A 13083-nucleotide genomic window follows, 5' to 3' on the forward strand; every position below is an offset into this window, starting at 1 on the left:
CGTCGCCGCATGCACGATCTGTGCGCAGAACAAGACTCCTCAGCAAGCTCCGGCTGGTTACCTTCAACCTCAGCCTGTCCCTCACCGTCCCTGGTCTCGCATATCCCTGGACTTTGTCACGGGTCTCCCCCCTGTCTGATGGCAACATCGCCATTCTGACAGTAGTGGACCGGTTTTCCAGAACTGCCCACTTCATCCCTCTCCCCAAGCTACCCTCTGCCAAAGAGACGGCCCATCTCGTGGTGCAGCACATCTTCCGGATCCATGGACTCCCATTGGACATGGTCTCCGACTGGGTAGGCCGTCATTGTAAATAAGAATATGTTCTTAACTGACTTGCATAGTTTAATAAATGTTAAATAAAAAATATATAATAATTCTCGCCCCGCTTCTGAAAGGCGTTCGGCACACTCATTGGGTCGTCGGCCAGCATATCCTCCGGGTTCCACCCCTAGTCCAACGGCCAGTCGGAGCGAGCCAACCAAGACTTGGAGACAACTCTTCACTGCCTGGTCTCCGCCAACCCCACCACCTGGAGCCAGCAACTAGTGTGGGTCAAATACGCCTGTAACACCTTTCCTTGCTCTGCCACGGGTCTCTTGCCCTTTGAGTGTTCCCTGGGTTATCAAACCCCACTCTTCCCTGAGCAAGAGCGGGTGGAGTCCTGCAAGCTTTCCCCTCGGGTTTATCGGTCCTTTCCCCATCTCCAAGGTCATTAGCCCCTCTGCTGTTCGTCTTCTGTTGCCCCGTACCCTCCTTATACATCCAACTTTTCATGTGTCTAGAATCCCCCGCTAGGGACATCCTGGACCCAGGCCTCATCACTGATTTCCAACGCCGGCACCCCGGTCAACCACTCATGTGCCCAGGTAGAACGCCAGGTGGCGCTCCTAGAGGGAGGTTACTGTCACACCCTGATCTGTTACACCTGTCTTTGTGCATGTCTCCACCCCCCCTCCAGGTGTTCACCCATCTTCCCCATTATCTCCAGTGTATTTACACCTGTGTTCTCTGTTTGTCTGTTGCCAGTTTGTTTTGTTCGTCTAGCCTACCAGCATGTTTACCCTTGCTCTTGTCCATTTCTAGTTCCTGTTTTCCCAGTTTGACCATTCTGCCTGCCCTGACCATGAGCCTTTTGACCATGCCGTTCTGTACCTTGTCACACCACACTGGATTATTGACCTCTGCCTGCCCTGACTCTGAGACTGCCTGCCGTTCTGTACCTTTTGGACTCTGATCAGGATTACTGACCTCAGCCTGCCCTTGACCTGTTGTTTTGCCTGCCACCTGTTCTAGTAATAAACTTTTGTTACTTCGACACTGTGTGCATCTGGATCTTCCCTAAAACATGATATGTTTAACAATTATTTTGGTTACTACATGACTCCATATGTGTTATTTCATAGTTTTGATGTCTTCACTATTATTCTACAATGTAGATAATAGTACAAATAAAGAAAAACCCTTGAATAAGTGCAAGCGTTTGCACTGCAATCTCCCACAAAGCAGGGCATGGCCTGTACCAGCCAGTGGCGACGTATTATTCAGGGTCATATTTAACTAAAAACTAATAATATATAGATTTTTTTGCATGTAATTTTGGTATTAATACGTGTCACATATCAGTTTACAAAAGCTGCATACAAACATTTGTATCTTTTAGCTTTCTTGAGTAAGGCAGCTCCAAAATACAGGTGTTTCAGCCTAACTCAGTGCTTCTGTGGTGGGGTAGCCAGCGGAAAATATGGTGTGTAGAGGTTGGTAATGTTCTCTAGTTGCGCCGTGATTGGCTCAGTGTTCTGTCACTCATGGGGACACGTCGCCGCAAAATGTAGACCTAGAAAATTCAAGCCACTTGGGTGCTGCCATAGACCTACATTAGAAGTGCCCGTCCAAGAAGACTCAAGGTCATTGGCCACAGATAAAATCTACTGGCAAATCTTTTTCAACCCTATAACCCTATAAATTATAGATAAAACATATCGGTGCCTATTGGCCATTGGACATAAACATTACACAACAACTTGGAAATCGCAAATTCAACAATGAGTGCTGAGGCGCCACCGCAGCCCCGGGTTTGATCCCAGGGTGTGTCTCAACCAGAAGCCATGGATTACAGGCAACATCCGCATCGAGCTAAAGGCTAGAGCTGCCGCTTTCAAGGAGTGGGAGACTAATCCGGACGCTTATAAGAAATCCCGCTATGCCTTCAGATGAACCATCAAACAAGCAAAGCGTCAATACAGGATCAAGATTGAATCCTACTACACCAGCTCTGACACTCGTCGGATGTGGCAGGGCTTGAAAACCATTACGGACTACAAAGGGAAACCCAGACGCGAGCTGCCCAGTGATGCGAGCCTACCAGACGAGCTAAATGCCTTTTATGCTTGCTTCGAGGGAAGCAACACTGAAGCATGCACGAGAGCACCAGCTGTTCTGGATGACTGTGTGATAATGCTCTCGGTAGCCGATGTGAACAAAACCTTTAAACAGGTCAACATTCACAAAGCCGCTGGGCCAGACGAATTACCAGGACGTGTACTCAAAGCATGCGCGGACCAACTGTCAAGTGTCTTCACTGACATGTTCAACCTCTCCCTGACCGATCTGTAATACCTACATGTTTCAAGCAGACCACCATAGTCCCTGCGCCCAAGGAAGCGAAGGCAACCTGCCTAAATGATTACTGCCCCGTAGCACTCACGTCGGTAGCCATGAAGTGCTTTGAAAGGCTGGTCATGGCTCACAACAACAACATCCTCCCGGACACCCTAGACCCACTCCTATTTGCATACCACCCCAATAGATCCACAGATGACACAATCTCAATCGCACTCCACACTGCCCTATCTCACCTGGACAAAAGGAACACCTATGTGAGAATGCTGTTCATTCATTCCAGTTCTCTGCTGCCAATGACTGGAACGAACTACAAAAATCTCTGAAACTGGAAACACTTATCTCCCTCACTAGCTTTAAGCACCAGCTGTCAGAGCAGCTCACATATTACTGCACCTGTACATAGCCCATCTATAATTTAGTCCAAACAACTACCTCTTCCCCTACTGTATTTATTTAATTAATTTGCTCCTTTGCACCCCATTATTTCTACTTTGCACATTCTTCCACTGCAAATCTACCATTCCAGTGTTTTACTTGCTATATTGTATTTACTTCACCACCATGGTCTTTTTTTGCCTTTACTTCCCTTATCTCACCTCATTTGCTCACATTGTATATAGACTTATTTTTCTATTCTATTATTGACTGTATGTTTGTTTTACTCCATGTGTAACTGTTGTATGTGTCGAACTGTTTTGCTTTATCTTGGCCAGGTTGCAATTGTAAATGAGAACTTGTTCTCAACTTGCTGGTTAAATTATTTATCCTTTATTTAACTAGGCAAGTAAGTTAAGAACACATTCTTATTTTCAATGGAGGCCTAGGAACGGTGAGTTAACTGCCTTGTTCATGGGCATAATGACAGATTTTTACCTTGTCAGCTCGGAGATTCAATCTTTCAACCTTACAGTTAACTAGTTCAACGCTTTAACCACCTGATTACATTGCACTCCACGAGGAGACTGCCCGTTACGCGAATGCAGTAAGAAGCCAAGGTAAGTTGCTGGCTAGCATTAAACTTATCTTATAAAAATCAATCAATCATAATCACAAGTTAACTACACATGGTTGATGATATTACTAGTTTATCTAGCGTGTCCTGCGTTGTATATAATCGATGCGGTGCGTATTCGCGAAAAAGGACTGTCTTGCTCCAATGTGTACCTAACCATAAACATCAATGCCTTTCTTAAAATCAATACACAAGTATATATTTTTAATCCTGCATATTTAGTTGCCTTAATATTGCCTGCTAACCTGGCTCGTTGCAAACTCTGTGAAGACTATTTCTTCCTAACAAAGACAGCCAATTTTGACAAACACGGGATGATTTAACAAAAGCGCAATCGTTGCACGACTTGTACCTAACCATAAACATCAATGCCTTTCTTAAAATCAATACACTGTTACGCGAATGCAGTAAGCCAAGGTAAGTTGCTAGCTAGCGTTACATTTATCTTATAAAAAACAATCAATCAACGACTGCCGTTGCACCAATGTGTACTTAACCATGAACATCCATGTCTTTCTTAAAATCAATACACAAGTATATATTTTTAAACCTGCATATTTAGCTAAAAGAAATCCAGCTTAGCAGGCAATATTAACCAGGTGAAATTGTGTCACTTCTCTTGAGTTCATTGCACGCAGAGTCAGGGTATATGCAGTTTGGGCCGCCTAATTTTGCGCAATTATGACATAACATTGAAGGTTGTGCAATGTAACAGGAATATTTAGACTTATGGATGCCACCCGTTAGATAAAATACAGAACGGTTCCGTATTTCACTGAAAGAATAAACGTCTTGTTTTTGAGATGATAGTTTCCGGTTTCGACCATATTAATGACATAAGGCTCGTATTTCTGTGTGTTATTATGTTATAATTAAGTCTATGATTTGATAGAGCAGTCTGACTGAGCGATGGTATGCAGAAGCAGGCGTGTAAACATTCATTCAAACAGCACTTTTGTGCGTTTTGCCAGCAACTCGTCGCTGTGCTTCAAGCATTGAGCTGTTTATGACTTCAAGCCTATCAACTCCCGAGATTAGGCTGGTGTAACCAATGTGAAATGGCTAGCTAGTTAGCGGGGTGCGCGCTAATAGCGTTTCAAACATCACTCGCTCTGAGACTTGGAGTGGTTGTTCCCCTTGCTCTGCAAGGGCCGCGGCTTTTGTGGAGCGATGGGTAACGCTGCTTCGAGGGTGGCTGTTGTCAATGTGTTCCTGGTTCGAGCCCAGGGAGGGGCGAGGAGAGGGACGGAAGCTATACGGTTACACTGGCAATACTAAAGTGCCTATAAGAACATCCAATAGTCAAAGGTATATGAAATACAAATCGTATAGAGAGAAATTGTCCTATAATAACTACAACCTAAAACTTCTTACCTGGGAATATTGAAGACTCCTGTTAAAATGAACCACCAGCTTTCATATGTTCTTATGTAATGAGCAAGGAACTTAAACGCTAGCTTTTTTACATGGTACATATTGCACTTTTACTTTCTTCTCCAACACTTTATTTTTGTATTATTTAAACCAAATTGAACATGTTTCATTTTATTTGAGGCTAAATTTATTTTATTGATGTATTATATCAAGTTAAAATAAGTGTTCATTCAGTATTGTTGTAATTGTCTTTATTACAAATATATATATTTTTAAATCGGCCGATTAATCGGTATCTGCTTTTTTGGTCCTCCAATAATCGGTATCGGTATTGAAAAATCATAATCGGTCGACCTCTAACAGAGGGTAGTGCGAATGGGGCCAAGCATCCTACCATCCAGGACCTATATAATAGGCCAGAGGAAAGCCCATAAAATTGTCAGAGACTCCAATCACCCAAGTTATAGACTGTTTTCTCTGCTACCACACTGCAAGCGGTACCCAGAGGGCCATGTCTAGGACCAAAAGGCTCCTCAACAGCTTCTACCCCCACACCATTAGACTGCTGAACAAATCACAAAAATAGCCATCGGACAATTTACATTGACCCCCCCACCCCCTTTTCTAGACTGCTGCTACTCGCTGTTGTTTGTTATCTATGTATAGTCTGTCACGCCCTGACCTTAGAGATCCTTTAAATTCTCTATTTGGTAGGTCAGGGTGTGACGAGGGTGGGAAGACTATGTTTATATTTCTTTGTTAGCCGAGTATGGTTCCCAATCAAAGGCAGCTGTCTATCGTTGTCTCTGATTGGGAATCATACTACGGCAGCCCTTTTTCCCACCTTCTGTTGTATTTTAGCCTACTTGGTAAATATTTTCTTCTTGAACTGCACTGTTGGTTAAGGGCTTGTAAGTAAGAATTTCACAGTAAAGTCTACACTTGTTTTATTCGGCGCATGTGGCAAATAAAGTTTGATTTCATTTGACTTGATGGTGCCCATGTAGCCTATAGACTGTTTTAGAGAAATGTAATCATTGAATATTGTAAGAGCTTTCATTGTCTGCTTATATGCCCCCAAGCCATAAGACTGCTGACAAATTAATCAAATGACCACCTGGAGTATTTACATTGACCCCCCCCCATTTGTTTTTACACCACTGCTACTCGCTGTTTATTATCTATGCTTGGTGGGGAAAACAAACCAAAAATGTGGGATGCATGCCAACAAAGCCACTACACAAAACAAAACAACACTAAACAATACATTAATTGCACTATAACGGTGACGAACGGGGCCCACAAACTGTTAGGGCCTACATAAAACTGTCCCAGCAGCAGAGTCCCAACAGCAGTCCCAGCACCTTACCACTGCTACACCTGGCTATCAACAGAGCCTTGTCTGGCAGCGAAACAGTTCATTCAGACTTTACTGCCTTTAAAAAAAACATAGCTGATATGGCTGACTTGCTTAAACAAATGTGCTTTCTACTGACAATTGAGATGTACAAACTATGGCATAAGGGGACGACAAGCAAATAAGAGGCAATCCGTAATTTCGATTAAGACATTCATGAGCGAGCGACGACGGACGTAGTCAATATAACTATTTGTTCAGCACTTTTGAAATGTACAGCGATAGAATTCAGAACATGGGCCGTTCTTACAGTGTACTCCCTGTACAACAGGTCAGAACCGTACGATAAATAAAGGGGGCCGATAAACAGACATTGAAAGCTCTTACAATATTCGATGATTACATTTCTCATTTCTCTGTTATAGGCTACACGTGCACCACCAAGTTAGAACAGTAGGTGAAATGAAGAGGTGAAAATTGACTAAATTATTAGGGTGAGGCACATTGAACACCGTTTGGATCTTTGTGTGTCGAAAAGGATACACGTCATATAACAGGATTTGACGCGTTAAATAAGCTTTTCATTTGACAGGCCAAATAACACAATTCTATTATAGAAGGTTGTGTGTGCTGAATTTGCACGTACAAGTCAAACACCACCACTACTATCAGTAGCACTGTCAAAGCAGCACACCGGCCACAAACAATGTGTTTACAATACCGCGTTGGTGAAAACAGACCAAATGATTAGGGTGAGGCACATGGGCTTACTAACAAGCTTACTACACAACATACACTTAGTATTACTTTCTTAACTACGGTATACATATCTCTCTGGCATCCTACATACTTTGTCCTTTGACAGCTGTTTGGTCTTGGCCATAGTGGAGTTTGGAGTGTGACTGTTTGAGGTTGTGGACAGGTGTCTTTTATACTGATAACAAGTTCAAACAGTTGCCATTAATACAGGTAACGAGTGGAGGTCAGAGGAGCCTCTTAAAGAAGAAGTTACAGGTCTGTGAGAGCCAGAAATCTTGCTTGTTTGTAGGTGACCAAATACTTATTTTCCACCATAATTTGCAAATAAATTCATTAAAAATCCTACGATGTGATTTTCTGGATTTTTTCTCTCTCATTTTGTATGTCATAATTGAAGGGTACCTATGATGAAAATTACAGGCCTCTCTCATCTTTTTAAGTGGGAGAACTTGCACAATTGGTGGCTGACTAAATACTTTTTTGCCCCACTGTAGCTTCCGTCCCTCTCCTCGCTCCTCCCTTTGCTTGAACCAGCAACACAACGACAATTAGCGCGCGCTAACTAGCTAGCCATTTCACTTCGGTTACACGAGCCTCATCTTGGGAGTTGATAAGCTTGAAGTCATAAACAGCGCAATGCTTGACGCACAACGAAGAGCTGCTGTCAAAACGCACGAAAGTGCTGTTTGAATGAATGTTTACGTGCCTGCTTCTGCCTACCACCGCTCAGTCAGATACTTAGATACTTGTATGCTTGTATGCTCAGTCAGATTATATGCAACGCAGGACACGTTAGATAATATCTAGTAATATCATCAACCATGTGTAGTTAACTAGTGATTATGATTGATTGTTTTTTACAAGATAAGTTTAATGCTAGCTAGCAACTTACCTTGGCTTACTGCATTGGCGTAACAGGCAGTCTTGTGGAGTGCAATGAGAGAGAGGCAGGTTGTTATTGCGTTGGACTAGTTAACTGTAAGGTTGCAAGATTGGATCCCCCGAGCTGACAAGGTGAAAATCTGTTGTTCTGCCCCTGAACAAGGCAGTTAACCCACCTTTACTAGGCCGTCATTGAAAATAAGAATGTGTTCTTAACTGACTTGCCTAGTTAAATAAAGGTTTGTTTTTTAAAAGAAATGTTAAAAAGTCAGAACCGTAGAATAAATCAAATCAAACTTTGTCACATGGCGCCAAATACAAAAGCTGTAGACCTTACCGTGAAATTCTTACTTACAAGTAGAGGTCGACCGATTAATCGGAATGGCCGATTAATTAGGGCCGATTTCAAGTTTTCATAACAATCGGAAATCAGTATTTTTGGGCGCCGATTTGCCGATTGTTATGAAAACTTGAAATCGATTCCGATTAATCGGCTTTTGTATTTGGCGCATGTGACAAAGTTTGATTTGATTTATTCTACGGTTCTGACTTGGTGTACAGGGAGAAAAATTTAAGAACTGTTCATATTCTAGAACTGTCCATATTCTGAGTTCTGTCACTGTACATTTCAAAAGTTCTGGTCAAATAGTTACGTTGACTACGTCTGTCCTAGTTCGCTCATTATAATGGCTTAATTCGAAATTATGGATGGGCTCTTTTCCACTCGTCATTCCCTTATGCCAGGGTTTGTACATCTGAATTGTCAGTAGAAACCACATTTGTTTAAACAAGTAAGCCATATCAGCTATGTTTTTTTTAAGGCAGTAAATGAGGCTGAATGAACTGTTTCGCTGCCAGACAAGGCTCCTTCACTTCATCGTGTTGAAAAGAAAACTCTGCTGTTGGGACAGCTTTATGCAGGCCCTAACAGTTTGTGGTCACCTTTATAGTGCAACGAATGTATTGTTTAGTGTTGTGTAGTGGCTTTGCTGGCAAAAAAAAATACGTTTTTAATTTATCCCACCAAGAAATACATGCTAAAATCGTCACTGCCTGTAGCCTACTGTAACCCCCCTACTCATATGTGGCAACACAGCATTGTAACAGAGGTGTAAATAGGCTATGTTTTTCTAAACTTCTTAAACGAATATACTGTAACTAACTGTAGACGTAGACTAACTGTAGACGCATCATTACTGACTTCCATGGTTAAATAAAACGAATGCATAAAGACAGACATGTTGACAAGTGACAACTAGAAGAAAAAATGTTTTCCTGAAGAAAATGTTTTCTTGCTTCTATATGGTAATGGAAGAAGTAGTTTTTCCTATATCTTTCTTACCTTCCCTGGCACCGATGAGTGCGCTGTTTGCCGCCATACTATCTATTTCCATTGTTGCAGAGTGATGCGGACTGGAACAACTTTCGTTTTTCTCTCCTTTACCTTATTCAAACCATCCGTCTGCAATGACAGATTTAACTACCATCCATTCTACTGATGACGCGCATAGCCTGGTTCTCGTTCTCATGCGGAGAGATTCCAGAAAATGGGAAAGTGTTTCTTAACCAAATACCGATCTAAAAACGCAGTAGCCTACCCTACCCTAACATAAACTTGTTTCAAAAGTGGGATAAAGTAGGCTAGGCTAAAGCGTTCGATCTGTCAGAGCTTAGGCCTACAGTAACCGACCAAACGAATACAGGTGCGCCCAGGTGCACCGGCAGCGGCATCACAGGTAGGGTACAAAGGGTGGGGTAAGTGCTCCCCCCCCCCCCCCCGTAAATCACATTAAGACCACAAGATGTCACCAAATTCTTTTCCCAACAATTTCCTGGCTGCCACTGCTCTTGCTCAACAAAACTTTTCTTCTGTTTCGTCACAATTTTTACAGATATTTATAAAATGATTTTTTAAATATAACAGTAGAAAAGCCTTAAGATAAGTAATCCAATTTTAGCTAATTTACACAGCATTTTATGTTATATAGCTAGCTATGGTTTTAAGAGGGAACTTTTCAATTGGCATCTCTCCCCCTGTTTTCAGTCACAGGTGGGGGCTGGATTAGGCTTGAGCAGTGCAGAAGGTGGGCTCATGAGTTGTGCTCCAATTTGACTGGGGATAGCTTTATTTGTGACCTAGGATGGTGCAATAGCAGAGCATAAGAGAGTTGCCACATCAATGTTACACTGAATTAGTTAGTTATTGTTATTAAATGTTATATTCCAATGTTATTTAATGTTATTGGTTATATTCCATTCCAATGTTATATTCCACTTAATATTTTTCATGAATTAAAAACAACAATTGAAAACCTTGTGGTCCTGAATGGCCTTTTTTAAGGCTGCTGAGATTTAGTGCAATTGTACATAATGGATTGTATGGAAAAGGAACAACACAGAAAGAACAAAGAAAATGAATGTGCATGTGAGTTAAAAAGAGGGGCTTTACATCAAATCTCCCCATAGTGTGGATATTAATGGTGCCATGTGCAACACCATTTATCCCCCATATTTAATTTAAATAATTCAAATAAGACAACTAGATTTAGCTTTTAGGTATTACTTACTAAATCATTTCTAAATAAAAACTAATTAAATGGATTTTAACACACTTGTGTGAAACCCTATGCCATAATCTTCTGTCGTAGTACCGGGGTAACTGGCACCCCCCATGAAATAACAAAAACATTTATTTCCCTTTGTGTCAGCAATTAGACATTGTTCTTAGGGGGGCTAGTTAGCCCCTAGTACCCTAAGTTGCTGCCAAAGGCAAGCCATGAAAAAATTATAAAAGTGTACTGAGGTTGTAGGTATGCATGAGGTTGTAGGTAACAAGAACATTTCCCAGTACATAGACATATGTGTTAGGTGCAGAAAGCTCAAGTGATTGGTAATCTAACTACACTGTTCAATTTATAATAGCTATTACAGTGAAAGAATACCATGCTATTGTTTGAGGAGAGTGCACAGTTATGAACTTGAAAATGTATCAATAAACCAATTAGGCACATTTGGGCAGACTTGACACAACATTTTGAACAGATATGTAATGGTTCATTGGATCAGTCTAAAACTTTGCAAATACACTGCTGCCATCTAGTGACCAAAATTGAAATTGTGCCTAACCTGAAATAATGCATTGTGACGTTTCTCTTGCATTTCAAAGATAATGGAACAACAAAAATAAAACGCATATTTTTTTCTTTGTATTATCTTTTACCAGATCTAATGTGTTATATTCTCCTACATGAATTTCAGATTTCTGCAAACGTCAACGTGTTTCCTTTCAAATGGTATCAATAATATGCATATCCTTGCTCCAGGGCCCGAGTTACAGGCAGTTATATTTTGGTTAAAAAAACGGTTATTTTGGACGTGGTGTTTTCTGCAGTTATACTACACTAGTCAGACTGCAATATTTTTTCTTAAGGGTGGGCACAATACAGGTACTTGTGCAACCTTCACAACCACTAATACCTCACCACACCTTCCGCGTCACTAATCCGCGTAGAGGGAGTGTTGTTAGAAATACAATATTGGCAGCATATCGGAGAAACAGTAGATAAATGTACCTAAAATAGAGAAAGCACGTCCTCTGTTGGTAATAGAACTAAGCACTGCCAGCTTGTCAGCTGTTTTGTCCCTCAAACTCTTCCGTCAGTTGCGTTGTCAAGGGGATCAAAACACAGGCGATGTCCACGGTACAACAAAATGGGATGATCGTTCTCCTAGAAGCGGGATATCATGCTGGCAGCACAATGGTGCATTCCTTTTCAAAATAAGAGTCGCGTTTGGAACCACCTTCGGAAAAATAAATGGATAATTTGATGTGCTTTTATTTTTTATATTGTATTATTTATACCAGAATTTCTTTAGAAGGTTTCCACACCAATACTGGTATGTTAAAATCTATTGTGTAGGCTATATTTAAAGAAATACAATTTTAATAAAATGAATACCCATTATTTACAAAAGTATGTGGACACCCATTCAAATGAGTGGATTCGGCTATTTCAGCCACACCTGTTGCTGACAGGTGTATGAAATCGAGCACACAGCCATGAAATATCCATAGACAAACATTGTCAGTAGAACGGCCTTACTGAAGAGTTCCGTGTCTTTCAATGTGGCACAGTCATAGGATGCCACCTTTCCCTTCTACATTTACATTTACATTTAAGTCATTTAGCAGACGCTCTTATCCAGAGCGACTTACAAATCTAGAGCTGCCCCGGGCAACTGTAAATGCTGTTATTACATCTAGGAGCAATAAAGGCTCGTCCACGAATGATAGGCCACACAAGCTCACAGAACCGGACCGCAGTGTGCTGAAATGGGTAACGCGTAAAAATCGCCTGTCCTCGGTTGCAGCACTCACTACCAAGTTCCAAACTGCCTCTGGAAGCAATGTCAGCACAATAACTGTTCATCTGGAGCTTCATGAAATGGGTTTCCATGGCTGAGCAGCCGCACACAAACCTAAGATCACCATGCGCAACGCCAAGCGTCGGCTGGAGTGGGGTAAAGCCCGCTGCCATTGGACTCTGGAGCAGTGGAAACAGTAGTCTGACGGACATATCTGGGTTTGGCAGAAGCCAGGAGAATGCTACCTGCCCGATGCATAGTGCCAAATGCAAAGTTTGGTGGAGGAGGAATAATGGTCTAGGGTTGTTTTTCATGGTTGGGGCTAGGCCGCTTACTTCCAGTGAAGGGAAACCTTAACGTTACAGCATGCAATGCCATTAGAAACGATTATGTGCTTCCAGCTTTGTGGCAACAGTTTGGGGAAGGCCCTTCCCCGTTTCAGCATGACAATGCCCCCGTGCACAAAGCTAGGTCCATGCAGCAATGGCTCGTCGAAAATCGATTCTATGTGTAAAAAGTAAAAGTGAGGTTGGAAATACTCAGTCGGGTCTGTAGAATCTATATATGGTGTTTTTTTGTTGTGGGACTGAGGTCTAATTACCCAGCAGCACTTTCTACTCCATCCAGTCCATTCACTGCAATGCAAGACACTATAGGCCTGTTAATTACATATTGGCTTATAGAGAAACTATTCTATGTGCAGAGGCAA

The 13083-nt window shown here is 41.8% G+C and overlaps 1 protein-coding gene across 2 annotated transcripts in view; it reads right to left on the minus strand.

Moving 5' to 3' along the window:
• LOC115101067 (G protein-coupled receptor kinase 6-like) overlaps positions 1 to 9733 on the minus strand; it is a 33666-nt gene extending 23933 nt beyond the window's left edge. For both annotated transcript variants that reach the window (XM_029620244.2, XM_065004736.1), the window contains exon 1: positions 9352 to 9733. In XM_029620244.2, the coding sequence (XP_029476104.2) occupies positions 9352 to 9403 (52 nt within the window). In that variant the 5' untranslated portion in view covers positions 9404 to 9733. The remainder of the gene's footprint in view (positions 1 to 9351) is intronic.
• Positions 9734 to 13083: the final 3350 nt, after the last annotated feature.

This window comes from Oncorhynchus nerka, linkage group LG19 (genome assembly GCF_034236695.1).
Source record: "Oncorhynchus nerka isolate Pitt River linkage group LG19, Oner_Uvic_2.0, whole genome shotgun sequence".
Taxonomy (NCBI): Eukaryota; Metazoa; Chordata; class Actinopteri; order Salmoniformes; family Salmonidae; genus Oncorhynchus; species Oncorhynchus nerka.